Genomic DNA, 23,983 nt, shown 5'->3' with positions numbered 1-23,983 from the left:
AATGTGATCATGAAAATAGTGAAGGGTGCGCTTGTGGTTATGAAGGCGGATAAAGTTGCTGCAAATCTGTATGTACTTTAGGAGAAACACACAAAGAGACGGAACTAGCTGTTGCAACAATTGGTTCAAGAGAAGAATTAACGGTGTTATGACATAGAAAGCTTGGGCATATGTCAGAACGAGAGTTGAAAATTCTCTCAGAACGGAAGCTACTGCCGGGACTTACAAAAGTGTCATTACCCTTTTATGAGCACTGTGTTACCAGTAAACAACACAGATTAAAGTTTGGCACTTCTACTGTCAGGAGCAAAAGCATATTGGAGCTGATTCATTCGGATGTTTGGCAGCACCGATTGTATCCCTAGGAGGAGCGAGATACTTTGTCTCGTTCATTGATGATTTCTCTAGGAGATGTTGGGTGTATCCAATCAAGAAAAAATCAGATGTTTTCCAGATCTTCAAAGATTTCAAAGCGCAGGTTGAACTTGATTCTGAAAAGAAAATCAAGTGTTTGAAGACTGACAATGGAGGAGAATATACCAGTGACGAATTTGATGCATTTTGTCAACATGAGGGCATCAAAAGACAGTTCATGATGGCTTACACACCTCAACATAATGGATTGGCGGAGCGGATGAATAGAACCTTGTTGGACAGAACAAGAGCTATGTTGAGGACTGCGGATCTAAACAAGTCATTTTAGGCGGAGGCAGTCAAAACCGCTTGTTATATTATCAATCGTTCTCCTTCAGTGGCGATTGATCTGAAGACTCCGATGGAGATGTGGACCGAGAAGCCGACAGATTATTCTCATTTGCATACATTTGGAAGTCATGTGTACGTTCTGTACAATGAGCAAGAAAGATCGAAGTTGGATTCGAAATCCAGAAAGTGTATCTTCTTGGGATATGCTGATGGAGTTAAGGGGTTTCGCTTGTGGGATCATACTGTTCACAAGCTTGTCATCAGCAGAGATGTTATCTTCGAGGAAGATAAAGTAAAGAGAGACAAAGGCACACCGAAATCAGAAACTATTATTTTTCAGGTGGAAAATAAGATAGACGAAGGTCAAGTTTCTTGTGAAGCAGTACCAGAGCACGAAGAACAAGAACATGTTGAGTCTGATGTTCCCAATGTGAGGCAGTCAACTCGAGACAGAATACCACCAGGTTGTCTTTCAGATTATGTCACTGAAAGCAATATTGCATATCTCATTCTTTTGTTCACTCTTTCTTCGACCATATCTTTTTCTTTTTCTAAGGACATCTCACTTTTTTGAACACTCTTTTTTTCGACCTCATTTCTTTTTTTCTTTTTCAATTGGTCCTCCAACACATGTTTGGAGACAATGGAAGCAATAAAATTGGTTTTGTGTTTAGGACAAATAGGTACATATTCTTGAACCCATCATGAGTCACCTTCCTATCGTATTGCCAAGGCCTACCCAACAATATGTGACAAGCATGCATTGGTACCACATCACACAATATTTCATCAACATACTCACCAATCGAAAAGGACACCAAAACTTGCTTTTTCACTTTCACCTCCGCACAATCATTCAACCATTGAAGCCTATATGGTTGAGGATGTTTTAAAGTGGGCAACTTCAACTTCTCCACCATTTCACAACTTGCTACATTGGTACAACTTCCTCTATCTATAATAACATTGCAAACATTTTCGTTTACAAAGCATCTAGTATGAAACAAGCTCCTTCTCTGATTGTTCTCCTCCTCCTTGATTTGGACACCCATGATACGCCTAGTCACCAACGCTTCACCTAAAACTGCTTCGTACCCCACAAGCATTTAGAATCATTGCCCTTTTATTAGGACATTCACTAGCAATATGACACAACCCTTGACACCTAAAACATTTAGTATCTCTTGATCGAGTAAGAGGAGTTTCAGATTTATCTTGCACTCCTTGTTTAGGCGCCTCTTGTTTGGTCTCAACCTTGGGCTTGGTCACTACTTTATTCTCCTCATGTTTCACCACATTTGACCGCCAAGAAGATGATGAACCCCCAGTTTGATTGGTGCGACCAACTCCTCGCCTAATGAGTTGTTGCTCCACTTTTATGGCCATTTGCACCATCTCGTCTAGATCCAAGTAGTGCCTAAGCTCCACTTGATCTTGAATTTCCCTGTTCAAACCAAAAAGAAAACGAGCCATGGTCGCCTCATTATCTTCCTCAATGTTGGCTCTTATCATGACTACTTCCATCTCCTTATAGTAGTCCTCAACACTCTTTATCCCTTGCCTCAAAGTTTGTAGCCTCTTAAACATCTCCCTATAATAGTGATTGGGCACAAATCTTTTTTTTCATCACTCTCTTCATCTCATCCCAAGATTCAACGTGCCTCTCATTATACCTCCTTCTAGTGGTCACTAATTGATCCCACCAAATGAGAGCATAGTCTAGAAATTCCACCACCGCCAACCTAACCTTCTTTTGTTCGGAGTAGTGGTGACATTCAAACACAAACTCTACCCTCTTTTCCCACTCTAAGTACGCCTCCGGGTCAGACTTTCCACGGAACGATGAAATTTTCATCTTAATAATACCCATGTTACCATTTTCCCAATTCCCATCATATCTACCCCGTACGGCTTCTCTTCTTCCTCTCCCAAATCCTCTACCTCTTCCATTCCTACCCCAATTTTCGTTTTGGATCTCCTCGTCTCCTTCCAAATCATATTCTTCATCCTCTCTACCCAAATCCTTAGGTTTAGATTTACTCCCACTAGCACTAACATCAAGCTTATCTAACCTCTCATGTAAGGGCTCTAATTCATTCCTCATCATCCTACTAAAATGCCCAAACAACGCCTTCATTTGAACCTTAGTTAACCCTTGGTTCGAATTATCTCCTACCTCCCTCTCTATTTTAACTTCAGATTTGTACCTGCAAGAAAACGTTAGTAGAAAACAAATAGTCCTCACCCAAATTCTCACGATCACTCCAAAGAAAATTCACTCGTCTCTCCTCTCTTATTTTTTTGCTCACAACAAATACTCACCATTCACTCCAAAAAAAATTCACTCGCACTCAAGTAATTTCACTCAAATGTGATAGTATTCTCGAAAGTGTGCTCAAGCTTTGTAATTGTATATCAAACAATCAAGTTCAACTTGTGAATAATTGTGACCAACTCACTTGGATTGCGTAGACAAGAATTTTGAAGTTATAATTTTTTTTTTGACTATGTGAGACAATTGAATATAACTCACAATATATAATAGAACAAAATATCTGTAAGATCCGATTTTTTTTCACCCATGCAATTATAATTAGATTAAGATATTATATTCTTGAGATAATTGAGGAATTGTTAGGATTTTATTACTATATTTTTGGGTATCTATATTTTGAGGAGATATATTGGAATACCTTGGAAATACAATATTTCGAAATTTGTGGGAAATAATACAAGATTATGGAGGATATTGAGATCAAGAATAAATCTCTACTTAAGTAACTAGATTTCGAAATATGGGCAAGAATATTAGAGTCAAAATTGAGAAGATTTGAAGCAATTTTAGGGATGATTGATCTACCATATTTAGCTCAACCCTCCTCACCTATAAATACCCCATCACCCCATCATTCTTTGCACACCTATATCTCGAAAATTCTTGCTGCAATCCTCGAAAATATTCAGCATTTCCTAGCCAAAATTCTGCCCGAATATCGTCGCGAAGCTAGACAAGAAAGCAAGCCGAAGTTCTGTCTGAAGTAGGAGCGAGAAGTGACTCTATTTCCGTGACATGCATCCACGTTTTTTAGCATCAGAACACTGTAAGTGGGCTGTTTTAAAACTTATAATTTCGAGTTATGCATACGTGAAAATTTCGGTTTTGTGGTTTAAAAATACGGTCGAGTACCGTCGTTTTGTCTATACGTTTTTACGAAAGTTATTATGTTTATGTTTGACACTGTGAGAATTCCCTGAAAATGGGTGGAATTCCAACATATGACCCTTAACAGTGGGATAGAACTGTTTTATGGCCTCGCCCCCTTAGAGGATTAAAACTTAGGGACTGACGTCAGTAAACCGTTGAAAGGTGAAAAATCGCAGTGTTATTATGTTATGGAATTTACGTTACGATTATGAAGAGCATGTTTTATGTTTATGTTATGATTCGAAAATGTTATAAAACTTTTATGTTGTGTTCAAAGTCCCCCATTTACTGAGTATTCCCAAAATACTCACCCCCTTACGACCCTCCCCAGATAAAAACGAAGAACAGGTTCAAGAAGAGGAGTCCGAGCACTTTTTGGGTTGGTGATATGCACGACTAATAAGAATAGAATTATATTTTGAATTTATGGTTAAATAAATTGTAAGACGCTTCCGCATTCATTACTATTTCGTTTGGATTTCATTATTGTAAAGACAATTTTATTTGAGGTTATGATTTATAAACTGGTTTCGGTTTATACTGTGCTACGAAAGGCTTGTTGTTTCGATTGTGTGATTGCTAAACAACGCCGGTGTCAAATCCCGAGTTTCGGGGCGTGACAATATCAAAAAAAATAATGGTGAATTTTCGGATTTTTGGTAATATTTTTTTTGCTAGGCTGAGTATTCTCGAAAATCCCAACAAAAATATCACCAAAATTTCAGAAACCGATGAAGAACGATATACTAAAGGATAGCAGATCTGACAACAAACGAACGGATAATTGCAGATCTGAAAATTCAAGAACGAAGATACTTACTTGAATTCAATGAACGTAAGCTCTGATACCAAATGATATGAATCTTTGTACGAACGAATAGCAAACACGATTAAAATCGAATCGCGCCCTCAATTCAATAACTAACAAAAAATCGTTGTTGTCCCGATCTTTTGAATCAAGTGTGTGTGTGTGTGTGATTTTCACCTCTAAACTATGACAAGCTTAGCAACAAATAATCACGGAATAAACAATCGATATTATGACGAACCTTCAAAGAACAAGTCGAAGACAATCCGCACAAGCACGATCGACAAACGCCACAAAATTAAAAACTTTGATAAGTTTGATTTTGTTTAACAAAGCAAAAGTTTTAATTGTTTGAGAGAAAAACTCAAGAACAATGATAAAAATGTCAATAATAATCTGAAAAGTGTGTGAAATTTCATCCAAAATATCTTTACATATCAAAAGGATATCAAAATCTAATTACCAAACAATTCAAAACTCTAAACAAGGAAAAAATTATTTTCTTGGAATAGTACGCGCTCGGGCGGATATTCATGTCCGCCCGGGCGGTAACTTATATCTGCCCGGGCGCAAGTCTCTCGGGATTCTTCAACATTTATTGCCTGAATAATGCTCCTTTGGCTCCCGAACTCGCTCCCATGCATCACGCACCCTTCGGCACTTTGCTCCTCGCACGTAACCCATCTTCTTTGCTCATACGCCCATGCAAGGCTACCATGATCGCATCAATATCAGTCTATTAATATTTTTTAAGATTTGTTATGTCTTTTAGACTTTTCACGGGGCCTGAGACTGTAATTAAAACATATAAATACACAGTTCTAAATAGTGTTTATAAAATGAAAAGGTGCTATATCATCATATTTGTGAAGCAAAGATTTAATACCTAAATTTCCTTCTTCTTTTTTAAAGGAAAAATTTCTCAATCTCCGTATACTAGAGATTTGTCTATGTAAAATCGAAAGATTAGAACGAAGAGAAGGAAACAATTATATTTTTTTCCTCTATAAGTATCATCGCGGATTCAAAAATTTGGATACAGTGATCGATATTTTGTATGTTTTTTTTGAAAGATTAGAATTTAAGAGAGGAGATCATTGAAGAGCAAAATTTAAATGGCAACTTCTTCAAGAAAGAGTCATTTAGTTTAGTGTTGAAGCTTTTAACACTAGGAGTAGAGAAAATTAGTTTATATGTGTGGAAGAAGCCAATGGGAGACATGGGAATAGTGCCCACGTTCCCCTCACATATTCTTAATATATATTATTTCTTTGTTTTCTTTTTTCTTTTTTTAAAAAAAAATAATAATAATCCCTCAATCCCTATAATTAAGAATCAATTGACAAGGCTGACGAACCCTAAAGACAAAATGACACAAAACATGGATTTGATGTCTCTAGCAATGTTGTCTTATATCTTAAGTTACGTTCACGAAATTCTTGTTAACTTGAAAATACATAATCATACATGCTATCACAATACTTGTATTTTTTTAACGTAGTTAGAATAAAATGAATACTTAAAATATGCTTTAATACCAGATTCCTAATATTGTAAGTGTGTAGCCAAACTCTGGACTTAATTGTTATTGATCGTTGAGCTACCAAAATACTCAATGTTTATGTTGTTGCGTGGAATTTACTGAGCTGCTAAATGTTCTGCTCATGTATGATTGTTTCAGAGTCATACCAGTGTCGCATCGACGTCACATAGAAAAAAAAACTAAATTACAAAAAAAAAAAATCAAAGTTAACGGACTAATTAAACTGATTTGTGCTAGTTTCGTTATCTTAGTCATTTATTTGCCTCCACCGGCTAAGCATGCTGCTTTGGCTTCTCTTCAGGTTGCCTTGGTGTGCCTAGGAAAATTTTGAGGGCCTTACGAGAAAGTCTTGATTGGATCGGTTCATATCATATTGTAAGCCGGAGAATTAACTAAGATCCTACAATTTTCACAAGTAAGCTCACACATATAGAGCAATTAAAATTATCTAGTCTACTTTTCTACCCAATTTAATCAAGACAGACAGTGTCACTTAGATTGAATTTTACAGTATATTGAAAACCCATATCATATTGAAAATCATGCCATTTAAATTAGATGCACTAGAAAATGGGGAAACCATTTAATATTATATTAAATATTCTTGTATTGTACATACTTTAAAATAATTTATTTCCTCCTCTCCTTTATATTACCCCATAAATGGCATTGGCATTGGCATTGGCATCCACAGCCTAACCCTTTATTTCATTTCTCGAGTTTAAAAAAACCATTTTCTTGTGCTACCAAAACAAATCAAGAAAACTCCATGATCATGGTAGGTTGCATCTTGTGTACACCTCTCAGTTTTCTTCTTCTTCTTTGAATCACTATTTTCATCGGCTATGATCTAAATAGAACTTGTGTGTATTCACTACAATTAGGAACATCATGACAAACCTGCATGGCTGGAATCTCTCTACGTGCAGAAATTCTTCGCATCTTGCCCGATTCACGACAGTTCCAAGAAAAACGAAAAGATCAATATTTGTTGTTTGGATTGTTGCAATAGTATTTTCCCCCATTGTGTGGCTTCTCATCGATCCCACAGGCTACTTCAGATTCGTCGGTACGTGTATCATGAAGTTGTTAGGTTGGAAGATCTTGAGAAGCTGATGGACTGCTCAAACATTCAGGTTATATTAGATTTTGCGAAAATCGTTTAGAATTTTAACTTGAGATGAACACAACCTTAGCTTCGATTTCGTGTCGTGTGCAGGCGTATACCATTAATGCTGCTAAGGTGGTGTTTATCAAGAAAAGACCGCAGAACAGGCAGTTCAAAGGGTCTGGAAACTACCGCACTTCTTTTGATAGGAGCCCCCAAGAACCCTTCATCCATTGCTCGCTTGGTTGCAAGGTAGCTTAATGTAAATCTCAAAAATGTGATTAATCTTCTTTGAATTCATATAATTGGTTATTCTGACTATCGATCAATATGCTTATATACTTGGTTTGGATTAAAGTTGCAGGCAACTAATTGCTGATTGGTTTGTCAAAATAAAATTTATATTTAACTGAATTTCACTTCACTGCAGATTCACATATTATTAGGAAAATAAGCAATCGTTGATAAAAGAACAAAGAATCAAGAAACCATTAACAAGCCCAATTCCCACAATTTTATCTAACATATATGTTGGTTAAAATGAGTTTAATTATATGAATTTTGTTATCAGGTTGATCATGTCCTTAAACACCACAAGAATCTTTATCCCTTCCTGAGAGTATGCAAAACCATACAGCTCAGTCCAGATTTCTTCATTCCTCAAGACACTGGGGACGATGATCAGTACGTACACGATGCTGAGCACCGACTCGGATTCCGATAACGCGAGCTTCTCTTGCACTGAGCTTGTGAGTAAGAAGAGAAGTGGACTATATGTTTGTGGAAGATTGGCTAATAAAGTTACGGATGAAGACATGACCATGAGTAGGAGGAAAGGCATTCCCCATAGGTCACCTTTGTGTTAGAATAAAATATGATAAATATTCAATATTATTTTTCTTAAAGAAATCTTGTTCAGTTTCTTCAGACTCTTTTAAGTTTTAAGTTAATTCTTTATCATATTGGTCGGGTGTTTTGTCTTAATGGCATCACTGTCAGTCTGTCACGTGCCTCCCAGTTCCCAAGTTGAGGTGTGTAACATTTCTTTATTTTTTTCCCCAAATATAATATTATTTTAACTATGTAGTACTGTTGAAAGAGGTGATTATTCAAAATTAATAATAATTTTATGGCTTCCAAATATGTAATTTGAACTATTTAGTATCTAACCTTCGTTTTTTCTAACGTTTTGGGATCAATCGTTCATGTGACATACTCACTATTTATACATTGTCTAATGTGGTGTACTATATGCTACTGTGCACATGCACTCAAATTTTTTTAAGGGAAAATTGAAATTTTGTTTTTTTTTTTTTGATTATTTAGGTTGTTGATTTTTAGTTTTAGTCATCTTTCAATATTTAGAAATTTTATTTGTTTTTTATTTGATGTGTTGATGTGACGGTAAACATGTCAGCGCTATGTCGATATCATTCGTGTCGACACGACTTCGAAAAAATTACTACATTGCAAAAGAAAAACGATATAAAATATTAAGTTCGAAATTCGACAATATAAAAATAACAAAATTTCTCTATTATTTTATCTATTTAAAATTAGTAGCTCTAATATACGATTTAGTAAAATAATAAATGTGTTTACACATTTACGACAACATGCATGCATGTGTATGATTATTTTTTTGAGATTATCTATTACTTCTATTACTATCTATTAAGGGTGAGACACTTATAGTAATTAACTTTGGTGTCATGGTCTGTTTTATTAATTATATATATTAATAAAATGTTAAAATTTTTATGTACGTTATATGTAGTTCAGCTGTTAGAGTCTTTGTTCTTAATGGTTTAGGTTAAATGTTCAATTCCCATTGAGATCATTTTTTTTTATTTATTTTTTCATTTATTTTTTAATTTATCTATCAAAATTACAGTTTAGTCCCTCACTATTTCTTATAGTTATATTATGATCCTCATTTAAATATAAATCAAATGAATTATAAAAAAATATTATACAAGCACGCAACGCGTGCGTCGGTGCACTAGTGTGTATGATTAATTTGAGCATAAATCACTCTGTTATTTCTAGATATGTCAATGAGGCGGGTATGGGGCGGGTTTGGCTAAACCCAAGACCTTCCTCACGAAAAAAACTTTGACTCATTACCCGCTCCACCCCGGTTAAATATTTTTCGGACCCATCCTATATCGAATACGAAACGGGGCCGGGTAGACCCGTGAGACCCGAATTTTTTTAAAATAAAAAAGTAATATTTCTTCTCACATGACTAAATTATGAAACAGACAAGCCTTTAAATACAAATTTGTGGAAAAATTAATTCATGTTTCTCACCACATTTAATAATAACAAACAAAGTATTTTCACGACATAAAAAAAGAGTTACTAGCTCTCCAAAAAAATTTTGGTATCCCCAAAAACAAGTCATAACATAATTTAAACAGATCAATATAAAATCAGCGAGTAGGCAAAATTTAAGTCTACTAAGATGAGGACCAACTATTCTTCTATTATTGCTAAAAGCAGATTCAAATGCAACAGTTGACATATGAATAGTTAAAATTTTTATGATTGAGGTGAGCTACTAAAAAAATGAAAATTAATAAAACTAAAACTCCTAGAATATTTATATCTACATATATGTGGCGGGTATGAGGCAAGTATTATAGAACCCATGACCCGCCCCGTATCTGAACGGGTCTGAAAAATTGAACCTGAGACCCACCTCATGACCCATTTAGTATGCCCAAATCCACACCATACACGCGGGTCCATAGCGGATCTGGGTAAAAACCCAGACCCATTAACATCCCTAGTTATTTCATTATTATTATTATTATTATTAAATTTATTATGATGATGATGACAACTTAATTTCTTAAACAATGCTAAACCTACACAAATTTCGAGATTTTCCTCGACTCGGTCATTGAAAATTTTGTTCAAAATAACCAAGGACCTCGATTATAACTGGAAGTCCAAGAGAAAAAAGAAGTAACAATGATTGGTATCACATAGACGATTATTTAAACTGAGGATAAATGGAAACATTTACGTAATCGACGTCAAACCAGCTGATACAGTAGTCCTGAGAATCATTGTGATGCTGTAAGAATACCCAAGATACAAGTAGATCATCCTGGGAAAATCCAGTCATCTTCCAAATTTTTGAGATAACCGAACCGAGCCATTCATTACGAAATAGCATTTAGGATACATGAACAAAGGTCATAATCAAACTTCTCGGAATATCCGCTGGCCAGATCGAAAATCAGCTTCAACAACTAACGATGGCACATTGATACGCTTAGAGCTGAAACCAACACCGAAATTGTCCGTCCATGAAAAAAGTTTTGGTGTCTCGATATCCAGCACTACAGCTTCATGATTCAAGTAAAATCTGAAAAGGTCTTTCAGTGTCAATTTCTTAAGCACCATAAATTATGTGTTATCTCCAAATTCAATATTTCCAGAATAATGCAAACTGACAAGACATTCTATCTTGTGGGTTCCTGACGTAGAACCAGTTTCTTGAAAGAACCGTCGCAATATTCGCGACCATTTTGGCAGAAACCGTCGTTATTAGCGACGGTTTTATAATACGTCGCCAATAGCGACGGTTGTGCCCGTCTCCGATCTAGATTCGTCGACGGTATATCAAATACCGTCGCTATTGGCGACGGTGTATCCACAAACCGTCGCTAATAGAGACGGTGTGAAACAACCGTCGCTATATGGCTATATATAGCGAGGTTCGCGAGAATTTTGTTCCGCAATTTTTGCCTTTCTTCTCTGGTAGTAGCGAAACTCTATCAATTTTTTCGCAGGTTCGGTTTTTTTACTGTGTACTAACATTTTTTCGTATTAATTTCGTAAATTTGATTGTCGGTGTGATCTTCCAGCGTTAAAGTGGATCTGCATATCTTCGGCACTTCAGGTTTTTAAAGCGTTTTCTTTACAGAAAATTTAATATTTAATTTTAATTTTTGCGTAATAGTTTATTTATATTTTAGCGTATTATTTTATTGATGAATTTTAGCGTAGTAAATTATTTTTTTTTGTAAATCATGCATTAGTTTTCTTTTTTACTAGATAATTAAGTTAATATTATTTTTGTTGATACTTATTTAACTTTTCGTTTTATAGTTTTTGATAATATATTTTAAATAAATTAATATTTAAACACTTTTAGGCTTCATTGGATAACACAGATAGAAATTGGATGTATTGTAGGTCGGAGAATGAGTTCTTAAGTATTGAATTTTGTGTTGGTATTGAGACATTTGTGTCATTTGCACTAAGTCATCCGTCATTTCCTTAACATCTTCTTTAACGAATTTACTACACAAAAGTTGTACACTATGGTTTATCTTACTAAAATGATTTGGAAATTATTTCACTAATGTGGACCAGTGGAGTGACGTACACTTTTGGGGGCATATATTGTCATAAGCCCAATTGTCTTAGGCACCAATGTTTTGCTTAATGCAAAGAGAATGTTAAATTATTAAAGGAATAATTAATTAAATGTAATAGAAAATAGTGAATTACAAATTTATCACGGCCTGCGGTGTTTTGATGTTCTCCTCCGCTCTTCACCTAGGTGGTTTCGTCCGGCTACTCCACTGCCGCTGCCACGGTCCTCCGACGCTCGTCTTTTAGCATGTTTATTACTGTCGTTCCCACGAAACAATATAAATAGAAAGAAAATCATAGGGCGTAAGTTCCGTTTATCAGTTGCAAATCTTGGTTGGCAAATCATGCGATCAAGCTAGCGGGTAAAGAATACATCTTGACATTGTTTTAAAGCCTTGAGATTTATTAGCCAACAAAAGAAGGAGAGAACTTTTGTTGTTATGGTTCTGTGAGAGAAGATCACCTGGTTTGGTGGAAAATTTGGAAAACCAAATTTTGTCTGAACGAGTGGTTAAGACAAATTTTACAGGTGATTAAAATGCCAAAGTAACTTATATTCAGAAAAATGCGCGAACATAAGTTTTCGTGATGGCACATGTAGAAAAGTTAGAATATGTTTTCAGACTACAGATTCCTACAAAAGAAAGTTCTGAAAAAGTTAATTGAGCCTACTAGCTAGTTATGGCATCTCAGAAACTATTTGTAATAATAATTTTGAAAAGAAACTCTGAACAAAAAACAAATTTCAAAAGCTATATAGTCTACATGCTTTAATTCACCCTCAGAGATGAAAAAAAGTCGAGCAAACTATCCAAGCAAAACATATTATTCATATGTTTATAGTTGAGTATTGGACACCACAGTCTCCTTCTCTTGCCAGACCACCTTTTCCACCAGTACTCCAAAAATACCAAGTTCAAAATACTCAACTTAGTGAAGCCAAAAAAGTGAGGCAGCCCCTAAACAAGCTCTCCAATTCACCATTCTATTGCACTATGAATCACAATATTTATTGAAGTGATAAATAAGCTGTGTTCCTCTTGAGATTCTTCTGTCTCCTTCAGTTTATGTTATCCATCCTTTTTTGGTGCCAAAATTGGTGAGTGTAACTTTCAGCAGAAACATGGATTTGGAATAAGCAACAAAACACAAGAGCATAAAAAATTTGAACGGCAGTTTGAGCATCCAGATGCTCAAGTTTTTAATTTGCAGTTCAATAGACAATTAAAGAAATAGACTTAAAAAATATAAAGCAAGTAATGGAGCTTCCAGATTTAGAGGGCATACTGAAATTTTAAGTATAAGCAATAGATTTGCTTTCAAGTAATATGTTACTTCTTAAGTGCAAGGATTTTGCTAGCATCAACGGCGCGTTCAATGGAAGAAGGGTAACCCAGGTAGTGTACAACAAACACCTTGCTGCTGCTCGGTAAATTACCCGATATTGTGCCGTCCTCGATGATATCCATAGCTAAACAGATCAATGAAAAACCAATATAGGTGGTTAAATAAAGTAGTCTGTAGTCATATTCGATAATCTCCACACCCAAAAAAAAAAGAGAAAGGAAAAATCTTCAGCTTTTGGTTTTCCAAATTTTCCACCAAAACAGGTGATCTCCTCTCACAGAACCATAACAACAAAAGTTCTCTCCTTCTTTTGTTGGCTAATAAATCTTAAGGCTTTAAAACAATGTCAAGATGGATTCTTTACCCGCTAGCTTGATCGCATGATTTGCCAACCAAGATTTGCAGCTAATAAACGGAACTCTTACGCCCTATGATTTTCTTTCTATTTCATTTGCTTCGTGGGAACGACACTAGTAAACAGGCTAACAGACGAGCGTCGGAGGACCGTGGCATCGGCAGTGGAGTAGCTGGAGGAAATCACCTAGGAGAAGAGCGGAGGAGAACATCAAAACACCGCAGGCCGTGATAAATTTATAATTCACTATTTTCTATTAAATTTAATTAATTATTCCTTTAATAATTTAACATTCTCTTTGCATTAAGCAAAACATTGGTGCCTACGACAATTGGGCTTATGACAATATGTGCAGCCCCAAAAGTGTACGTCACTCCACTAGTCCACATTAATGAAATAATTTGGAAATCATTTTAGTAAGATAAACCATATTGTACAACTTTGTTTTTGTGTGTGGAGATTATCGAAGATGACTACAGATTACTTTATTTAACCACCTATATTGGTTTTTCATTGATCTGTTTAGCTATGAGTATCATCGAGGACGGCACAATATCGGGTAATTTACCCAGCAGCAACAAGGTGTTTGCTGTACACTACCCGGGTTACCCTTCTTCCATCGAACGCGCCGTTGAGACTTTGGGAGGTACTGAAGGCATTCTCAAGGTGTGCATATAACTAAATTCTTGCGACAACTGTACTACCTTTTATATTTCTTATTGGACTATTTCAATGTTGTAGTGATCATTGAGTGTTTAGAGATGTGATCCGTATTAGATTGTATTTTATTGCGCACTGTATGTTTGTCGCAAGTTTATTATTTTTGGAGTATTTATTTAATTTTATTTGGGTTCGTGATCTTATAGTGCTTGGGATTTGGAAGATAGATTGATAATGCTAAATCAGTATGTGTGTGCTGGAATGGTAATGTGCTAGCTTTCCTTTACGTGCACATGTTCTACCGAGTACTAGTGCCTCCCCTATCTTAAATTTTCTTATAGATGAACATATATCGCGATTCCGGACATGTAGTGATTGTCTTTGAATCGTGAGGTGAATAAATGTTGATCAACTGCATTCTAGTCTTGTATCATAGCCGGTATGTAGAGTCACAGCTTTGACTCCTAGATAGGGGAAGAACCATGTACAAATTTTAATGGGATAGTTTTGAATAATGGTGTTGTCAAGACTCAAGAAGGATATCTTAGTTTGTGCCATAGAGATAAGACCATGAGAGGTTAAGACCACCATTTGGAATCAATCACTTTTGCATTATTTCTCTTTGTAAGTAAATTTATGGCGTTCATGATTTACTAAATATAAAAATGGAAGGTTTTACAAAATGAATTTGGTATACATTCGGCCTCGTAAGCGAAAAAGTTTATGATTATAGTTACTTTCAGGACACAGCTGATTGGATTGGTTTAATCATCATTCAATCTTTTCATTAAGCTATCTTAGTTCAGTTACATGTTGAAATGCCTATATTTCAGCATGTTGCATGCAAATTAAATCTCTATGCTTTCAGGTCTGTACCAAGAAGTTAAACAGGTTGGAGCTACATTTTCGCCCGGAAGATCGTTATTCACACCCAGCCTTTGGAGAACTCCAGCCTTGCAATAATTTTTTACTGAAAATTTCAAAAAAGAAAGTTAAGAATTTGATAAATAAAAACAACCCTGTTGGAGTTCCTGAACATGCATCAGCAGTTAATCTTGAGCAGAATAATTCTTTTCCTAAATTATCTGAAACTTCACAAAAGATTGTTCGTCCTGAATCTGAACCCCATCCAGATTCTTCTGAAATCGATGTACAGACAGAGACTGGAGCACATGAAACACTGTTTGCTGATATTGTTGCTCAAGTGTCTGAGGCATATCACTTCAATGGTTAGGCTGATCTGTTTTTTCTTATGTTTCCAATCACCCTCTTGTTTAGCAATTGCGGCAAAAATTCATTTCTCTGTTATTGCATTCCATCTTCCTGCTGTTCTCCGAAGGTATGGTGGATTACCAGCATGTTCTTGCTGTTCACGCTGATAATGCTCGAAGGAAAAAAAAGAATTGGGATGAAGATGAACCACAATTCAGTAAGGGCTTCTTTCTTGTTTTTGAGCTTTCAGGGAACTAGATTTGCTATTATTTTAAATTTTTTCTTCATGCAATTTGTAGGAAAGGGTGTTTTACGGGATTTCGATCATGAGGATTTGATGATGGTGGTTCCACCACTTTTTTCCACAAAGGATCTGCCAGAAAACGTTGTGTGAGTTGCTTTGGCATGTATGATTTTATTTCACCTGATTTGCCAGTCATTCATAGCCTTTTTGATCTGTCATTCATTCTGCCCTGGAAAAATTAAGAACTAGATAATATTTCATTTGAGGAGAAATAAAGAATTAACTTCAAATGCTACATGTTGTGAATTTGGAGAAAAATAGTTATATATATTCTCTAAATTCTTTTGGAAGACTTCATTTCTTCCTTTTCTAGTCTTCCCTTTTGGAGAGAGATATTTTTTGGTAATAGTGTTAACAGAGTTGATGTGCCTGATTGACGCCAAACAATGTTTGCACTTAGCAAAGTCATGTTGACCATTGCTTCGTTTATCGACATTATCTATGACCGTAACAACTGATGTTCATAAATACGTCTCAGTGCTAAACTGGAATTTTTTTTCGCATCAGAATCATGAATGTTTTTATCTTCTCAATTTATATTACTTTTGAATTTCTCTCATTGAAATGCATTATAAATATTTCAAAACATTTTTTGATGTCCCATTTGCCAATATTGTCCCCAGATACTAGCTGTTCTCAACAAGTGCCAAGGTGTTAATTCCTATGATATTATGTAAATTAGCTTAATATGAATAGCTTGTTGAGAGACACTCAAAAGGTAAGAGGATTTGACAATGCGTTTGTACGTAAGGATTTGGACTAAATGTTTGTTAGAGTTCGAAGAATGCCTTGCATCTCACCTACTTTAGTAGCATGTGATTCATGTTCATTTTTGGAAAAAATAAGGGGTCTGTCATTTGGATGACTTCTAATGTCAACCGTCATTTACTAATAGTTCTGCTCGAACTCATTATGTAGAAACATGTTATCATATTTTTTGTTTGGATGGCTTTTAACTCCTTCACATGCAAGCAATTTTGGGAAAACCTTATGTTTTATATAGTAATATGTGGCAGCATAAGCCAGCCCCTGAGATCGATGTGAAACTAATCCAGAATTAGCCTTTTGGAATCACGTTCCTGTTACTCATGCATATATTTTCATAAAATTTTATGATGCATCATATTTTATTTAGTCTCAAATATGCCTCTTACTGCTTTCAACTTTTGATAGGAGTCATAGCTTTGCGATAAAACAGTAGTTTTGTGACGTTACAGAAGGCATGAAAAGGTGGTTTATTGGATTTTATTATTAGTTATTTTGCACTTGCAGTTTAAAACCTTGCTCAGATCCGAGCTTGAAAAGGAAACAAGAGGTAGTAATGCAGCAGCGCTGGGAGGTGAGTAGATCTTTTGACAAAAAAAACCGTTTAAATATCTCATATCGTTTGGATTAAGTTATTGATAATTGTATATGTGGATTTGGACAATACTCTCCCTTGAGTTAGCTTTTGGTGTTGAGGTAGGTACAAATCTCAATTTTAATATGATATCAGAACCCAGACCTTACCGTTGCCCTATGGGCCACCCGATGATCTTTTGGCAAAAAAGCAATTAAGCCTTTTGTTTTGTGCCTTACTATCACTTTAATATCATATGCATTCTGCGGTTATAATTCCTACAGCTCCCCATTACTTATTTTGGGTATATTTTTGAACTTTGGGTGTAAATAATAAACCAAAAACCACAAAATCAATTGCTTATGGTTTTCTATAGCTTCTAATATTTGTCTCATTACTTTATTTGGATTGGTAAAGTTTCCATTCATTTGATTGCAGATGGAGATTGAGCAATGTCTTGCCATTGACTTCAACATTAAAGATATCCTTATTGTTAAATATATACGTTATTATGTTAATTTATTTCCTAAACTACTACCTGTTATTTGCTTTGTTCATTTCCTATCTCATCTGCTTTTTTGTTTACGACCATGTTTGTCACCTGATCTATTGCTGTACAATTTTCGTTTCGTTAAAAAAAAAGAATTACTTGCAGTCCAATTTTGATATTATAATACATGACTTGAGAGTTGAGCATAGCTATTATGAGTGCAATGTCTAGTGAGGCACATGGCAATTGAAGAGCCTAGGCAGAAGACACGGCGCTAAGCCCCTTAATAAAGCGAGGCGTTGCGAAAATGAATGAATATTTTTATGCATGTCATTTCGGACATACTATTCTGACGCATAGGTGTGTTAAAAACTGGCATTGGACATTTAAAAGGCTGAGCCTCTCTGGGCCTAGAGCCTTGATATGTGCCTTGTGGTATGTGAGATTTTGTTTAGTATGAAAATTAGCAAAGGAAATAACGCAATTGCAAGCCAAAAAAAACTAAATTTAGCACAAGTATTGCTGCCATCATACTTGAAACGAAACTAAATTGATCGTTTTCAGCTGATCAATTCTTTATGATAGTGAACAATTAGATGGAGTTCTCCATTCATTTTAATGATGAAAATATATCAATACGATAAGAATACGTTTATTGGAGCTGAAAAAAATAAGAGAGGGTTTTGCAGTATTTTTTTATTCTGTATTCCTTGAGATTGTATTTTCTTCCGGGCTGGATCGATCCTTTTGATAGTGCATTACATGTAGTAGTAGTGAGCAATTCCTTCCCATTGATGTAACCGAAAGTTATTTTTATCGCTTGAAGTGATAATGATTAAAAATTTGAATGTTATCCACCCGATGAGTTGTTTGTTTGCACTTGACAATCATACATATCCCAAAGAAAGTATACTGGGAGAAATTCATACCCAGGGACTCAGAACGATGGCAGTGGCAGACAGCTGTTTGTGAATTGTTTGATGAGCGTCCAATATGGGTCAAAGAGTCATTATCAGAACGTTTAATTGATCGAGGCCTGAATGTTGGAGGCAATGTGCTTAAAAGGTTATATTTCTGTCTTGTATAATATGCTACTACAAAATGCAACGTTTGACACAAGCTCTTGTTAAAGGTAAATTTTTTTATGCAAGTTTAGTTTTGATTTTCCAGGCTTCTGTTCATAGCAGCATATTACTTCTCAAATGGGCCATTTCTGAGGTTCTGGATCAAAAAAGGATATGATCCCCGAAAAGATCCTGAATCTCGCATGTTAGTTTTCATCCTGAATCTCGCATGTTAGTTTTCATCCAAATACACTTTCACATCTTGGTGTTGCATAATGCAAATTTTCACTTTCTAGAGTATAGATTATGTATGTTAATTTTCTTATTTGATCTAGTTGTTTGAAATATTTTATCATCTATATGCAATTTCCTCTGGAGATTCTGTACGTTTATTGAAATGTTTCAGGAGAAAACAACAAGAAATTATTTTTGTGCAAAAAATGTGTAAGGAGATAGATTAAACGTTCAGCAAGTTCTTTCGATATGATGTCTTAAATTGTTTTGCTCTGATATAATCCATAAGCTTTGTTGATTAAGTCTTGTATTTACTAAGGCTAACTTATTGTGGTTTATTTGATTAGATATCAAAAGACTGATTTTCGAGTGCCACCATTGTTACGAAGCTATTGTGATGCCAATGCCTCATCTGGGTAAGGAATTTTACAAATTCTGAACCTAAAAGAAAAATTAGCTTCTTTCTTCTTGTGGTTCGAAGTTCAGACTGTACTTCAGTACGATTATATAGTCTTGATTATGACCAAGATTTATTTAAAATGATATAAATTGACAATTTATTCACATAATACATTTTATACTAAACAGGTTACTTAGAGTCCAACAAATCAAGTAGTTATCAAAGAAATACAGTTGTCTGTTACTGGCTAACAATATCATGTCTTTAGATGATAATTGTGCTACTAAAATCTCTCTCTATAGCAGATTAATTATCTTTCTGTCATTTGCAGATTGAAGAACAATTGGAAGGATATTTGTGCATTTGAGGTTTTCCCATCTAAATGCCAAGTTTTATTACAACTCTTTGAACTTAAGGATGATTATATTCAACAAGAAATCAAAAAACCTTCAAGTCCAGAAAGCTGCAGCGTATGATATACTTTCATTTTCCTATCAAATTTTCTCTCAAGGAACTTGATTAAATATTTTAGAAGAAATATTGAATTGTTTTGGTAAATATTAAATAATATGACAGTTAGGTTGGCCTGGTAAAACTGAACAAAACCACTAGTAATTCATGGTCTAATTTCTCAAAGCTTGAAAATATATGTCGTCTGTTTTGATTGATTATCTCAGTTCTTGAATTTGCTATTAAACTGTTCAATTGGACAGTTTTTTCGATCTTCAAATCTCTTTGCAGACATTTTATTTTGCTCCGAATATTTGAGAATGTGTAGCAGTCAAATTTGGGTTTGGAAAATTTTGGGTTGGAGAAACTTGTTATGCCAAATGGAATTATGTTATTGTGGGTAGGGTTGTGGAGATCAATAGTAGAACACAATCAAGAAAATAGTTTTTTTGACCTGAATAAATTGTTTTGGTTTTTGAATATCTGCATTATTACCTTCATACATTTTCGTCATTTTTTATGATAAATTTTTTTTGCTCTAATGTTTATTTTTACACTATTTCTGCTCTACATTCATGTCTTCTGTTTTTTGGGATTCGAGGAGATTTTATTATTGCCTTTTTAGCAAACAGAAAGTGCAAAAGTGAAATATTTTCTTTATTTCCTTTTCGTACTGTAGAAGTTAAGATTTTTTATTTGCCCTTATTTGCTATCTGTAGTATGTGTGTGCTCGATCAGCTTTCAAAAATTTGCTATTTTTTCCAGCTGCAAACGGGATGGTTTTCATCTCATGTAATTGATTGCTTGAGATTGCGAGTAGCTCAGAGGTTTTTGACCGTATACCCCGAGGTTGGTGCAGAATCCATATTGAAGTCCGTTTCTAGACGCTTTGAGAGATCAAAGAAAGTACAGATTAATTTGAAGGATTTGAAAGGCGATGAAGGAAAACAGGCTAATGAAGGTTTAAATCATTCTGCATCATGAATTCTTTATTTCCAGATTTATTAATGTACCTTTCTTATTTACCTTTTCATATGGTTCCAATATTATTATATATCACTAGCATGATTCTTTCTGCATTATATATCATCAGCATGCTTCTTTCTTCTATTGGCTAATTGAATTAGCCTCCGTGGTTATCACCTGATACACTTGTTTTTTATCTTGAGTAAAATCTAGCAAGGTTATATGTTATACGTTGCAGATATCGTACAGAGTGTAGATAAAGAACCCATTGATGAAGTTGAATACGAGGAAGATGAAATGGAAGAAGACAATCTTGGGGAAGGTTTTGATGCAGCTGAGGTATTGATATGGGGATTACCACTTTGGTTGGTATCATTTCCCATCCCTATTTTCCACTCCACAAAATAAATGCGAACATTACAAGTCCATTTTCATTATTTTCTCTTGAAACATATTTTTAGATTTTCTCTTGTTTTCTCACGTCCTGATATATAACTATTTTGGTTCGAATTTTGATCACTTTTTAAAAATATTCTATTATTATATTTCATTGTTATCAAAATTAACATTTTTAAAATTGTTAAAACTATATGTTATGTTCCTTAAAAAAAACTATGTTATGAAGTGAAACCACTACCTACCAATTTCTGACATGGTTTAATATCTATAATTATACTCTTGTACCCAAAAAACAAATTCAAAATTGCATCTTAGTTCCGCGGAACAACCAAAACGGAACCAAATCGAAAACAAACAGTTCCTATGTATTTGTCAATTAAATCATTCTTCGCGTATTTGGCCCTTCCCATAATACATTTTTGAAGTAATAATCTACCAATGCACCACCTAACATTTGCATTTTCTTTTCCAGGTTGAAGAGGACAGGGATTTTTTGCTACGACCTCATTCATGTATCCTTGCAACTTGCTCTGGTTTTTTTTTTAATCTCTGTTTCCGTTATTCTTAATGATTTCTTCAATACCTTGATGATAATAAATAAAAAGTGCATGTTTTATCAATACATCTAGAGGCTATGTGAAATATTATGTTATATATTTTTCTATCTTCGTCGTTACCTCCAATTTCAGATGACATTTTTGTTGGATTGTCTATCCTCTTTGAAGCTTTCCATTACTTCTTTTGATTTGCTTTTATTTTTATTATTTCTTAAAATAATCTATATGTTTGAAATTTACTGCATATGAACTTATCGATGACCATTATTGTTGGATCAATTAACATATTGAAATCAAATCAACTATATCCTATACACGATCCACAGACACTGAACATGAAAATGTCTCAAAGGATTATCTCCAGGAGCTTTTTGGTAGTTTTCCCTTCAATTCTGCCGAAGGCGATGATGAAATGCAAGGTGCTGACCCATACGACGGAGAAGAATATCAGATTTACGAACATAATAGCGATGAAGGTGATGATGACTTCGATGATGAGGAATACTAAAACACCAACGTTGAGTATTCTGTCTTAACGGGAGCGTCTAGTTATTCCCCTCTGCTTTTCGTAGGTCATTTCATGATTATATTCCTACGCCATATCTTCGAGTCCATTCAGAGGGCAGTGACTTGAAGAAATATTTCGAAATGTTGCGACTTGTCTTTAGTAGTTTGAAGATGGCTACATCTCTGGGAAATGGAATGAGTGAGCAGCACTTGGTCTAACTTGATTAGAAATGTATCTATGTAGTGGGCTTACTTGATGATAAATTATAGACTTTATTTGATATTGATGTTAGGCTAATCTTACAGATAAATTGTTTGTTGTGGATTTTGAAATATTTTTATAACTATTTATTTAATGAAATTTTGTATCTTGCATGCTTTACATCAATAGACAAGCATGTAGAAAATGTTATGGTCAATGGAAAGGGTATCTGTATATTGGGTAGCATTCGTCAGATATATTATTTGTTGCAGCAACCGGGTAACAATTTACATTGGTTTCTGGTTTTATTATATTATATTCATTTTTTTAAAAATCTTAATTTACTGTCGTTGACCACCAAATTAATTCCTACCCTTTTAAATAAAAACGAGTGTAATGGTGAGTAGGGTCGAATTCACATGGAACAGTAGATATATTTCTTTTGATAATAAAAATAAAAATGGGGGGATTTGTTTTGATAATTACTAAATAAAATAATCTAAACTAAAATTACCAAGCAAGAAAGAATAATGAATCTAGAATTGAAAATTAATCGACGAGAATAAATTGAAGAAATTAATACGAGAAAAATACTGATTCAAGGGGATTCTACTATTTAATTATCTCACTGTTCATCGGTTAATCAATCATTTATTCATGTTATTCCAAACAATTAACCTTAGAATAATAGGGATAGCCGCTAAAATTCTTGTGTTTTCCTAAATTAATTGACCAAACCCAGCATCAGTCAAAACTTACCAATAATCAACTGGGCACGATAGCGTTCCATATTAATTAAAAACAGCATTTTAGTTTCGTGAAAACAGTTAATCCTAAAATCTAACAATCGAGATAGCTGCAATTGATAGATTGAGTTTCACCGATTTATTTAGATTGAATATGTTATGATAGCACAACACGCCTAATCTATCGCTACTCATGTACCAATCGTTCATGACAATTACGGATCACTGAATTCATGGTTAGCATTAGAAAATCATACATCAAATTAAATTGTCAGATTAATTGACGTATAACATTCATTAATTAAATCATAAATCAACGAATATTTGGGCAAACAAGAATAATAAATTAGAGTGCAAAACCTCACAGTGATAAAATTAAACAGTAAACTATCCCTTGAATCAGTCTAAGAAAATTAGCCTAACATTGTTTGATTTACAATCTCCATAAAAATAAATAAATAAAATGAAGTACTAGAGTTGTTGGAGAAAATTGTGAGAGAATCTTGCCGCCTCCTTTTCTTTCTTCACGTGAGAATGTGTTGATTGGTGAGTGGAGTATTGTTGAATGAAATCTTCTTGCCGCCTCTGTTACTTTCTTCACGTGAATAGTGAGTTTTGATTTGGGTCCAAAAACATTAATATAAAAAGCCCACTATTTCTTAATTAACCCTAAACATAAAATATAAAATAATAGATACTGTTTTATTTAGATTTCCCCTTTTTGCAATTTTTGACAGCTGAAGTATCGTCATAAGACGTGGCCACGCCTTATTCCAGGACTTCTTCTGGTTTGGTCATTCACTTTCAACTCTATCTTGGAACCTTCAAATGTGATAAACATCACCTTTTTAACTCAAATGTGCTCCAAGACTGTAAAAGTTCCTCCTACAATAAAATTACACCAAAAAGTGTCAATTAAAAATATCGGAGGTTAAAATAACGGGAAATATGAAAATAAAACATTAACTATTACTAGCCTATCAAAAT

At 34.5% G+C, this 23,983-nt stretch overlaps 1 protein-coding gene and 1 pseudogene across 5 annotated transcripts; both read left to right on the top strand.

Moving 5' to 3' along the window:
• The first annotated feature begins 6,961 nt into the window (after positions 1-6,961).
• LOC140813029 (protein RGF1 INDUCIBLE TRANSCRIPTION FACTOR 1-like) lies at positions 6,962-8,235 on the top strand (annotated as a pseudogene).
• A 2,915-nt stretch (positions 8,236-11,150) lies between these two features.
• On the top strand, positions 11,151-22,098 carry LOC140834145 (transcription factor tau subunit sfc1-like). 5 transcript variants are annotated; one of them, XM_073198840.1, is made up of 15 exons: positions 11,151-11,285; positions 13,993-14,132; positions 14,995-15,355; positions 15,466-15,555; positions 15,638-15,728; positions 16,915-16,981; positions 17,420-17,468; positions 18,371-18,536; positions 18,642-18,740; positions 19,117-19,185; positions 19,501-19,639; positions 20,385-20,580; positions 20,824-20,924; positions 21,457-21,496; positions 21,868-22,098. In XM_073198840.1, exons 2-15 carry the CDS (start codon positions 13,995-13,997, stop codon positions 22,047-22,049), a joined length of 1,788 nt encoding a protein of 595 aa, XP_073054941.1. In that variant the 5' UTR covers positions 11,151-11,285; positions 13,993-13,994; the 3' UTR covers positions 22,050-22,098. The 5 variants fall into 5 exon arrangements, with proteins under 5 accessions (XP_073054941.1, XP_073054918.1, XP_073054933.1 ...); XM_073198817.1 differs by having other exon boundaries at positions 20,824-20,950; XM_073198832.1 differs by having other exon boundaries at positions 17,420-17,473; positions 18,376-18,536; positions 20,824-20,950.
• Positions 22,099-23,983: the final 1,885 nt, after the last annotated feature.

This window comes from Primulina eburnea, chromosome 1, assembly GCF_022965805.1.
Source record: "Primulina eburnea isolate SZY01 chromosome 1, ASM2296580v1, whole genome shotgun sequence".
NCBI lineage: Eukaryota > Viridiplantae > Streptophyta > Magnoliopsida > Lamiales > Gesneriaceae > Primulina > Primulina eburnea.
This window is presented reverse-complemented; position numbering and strand designations above follow the sequence as displayed.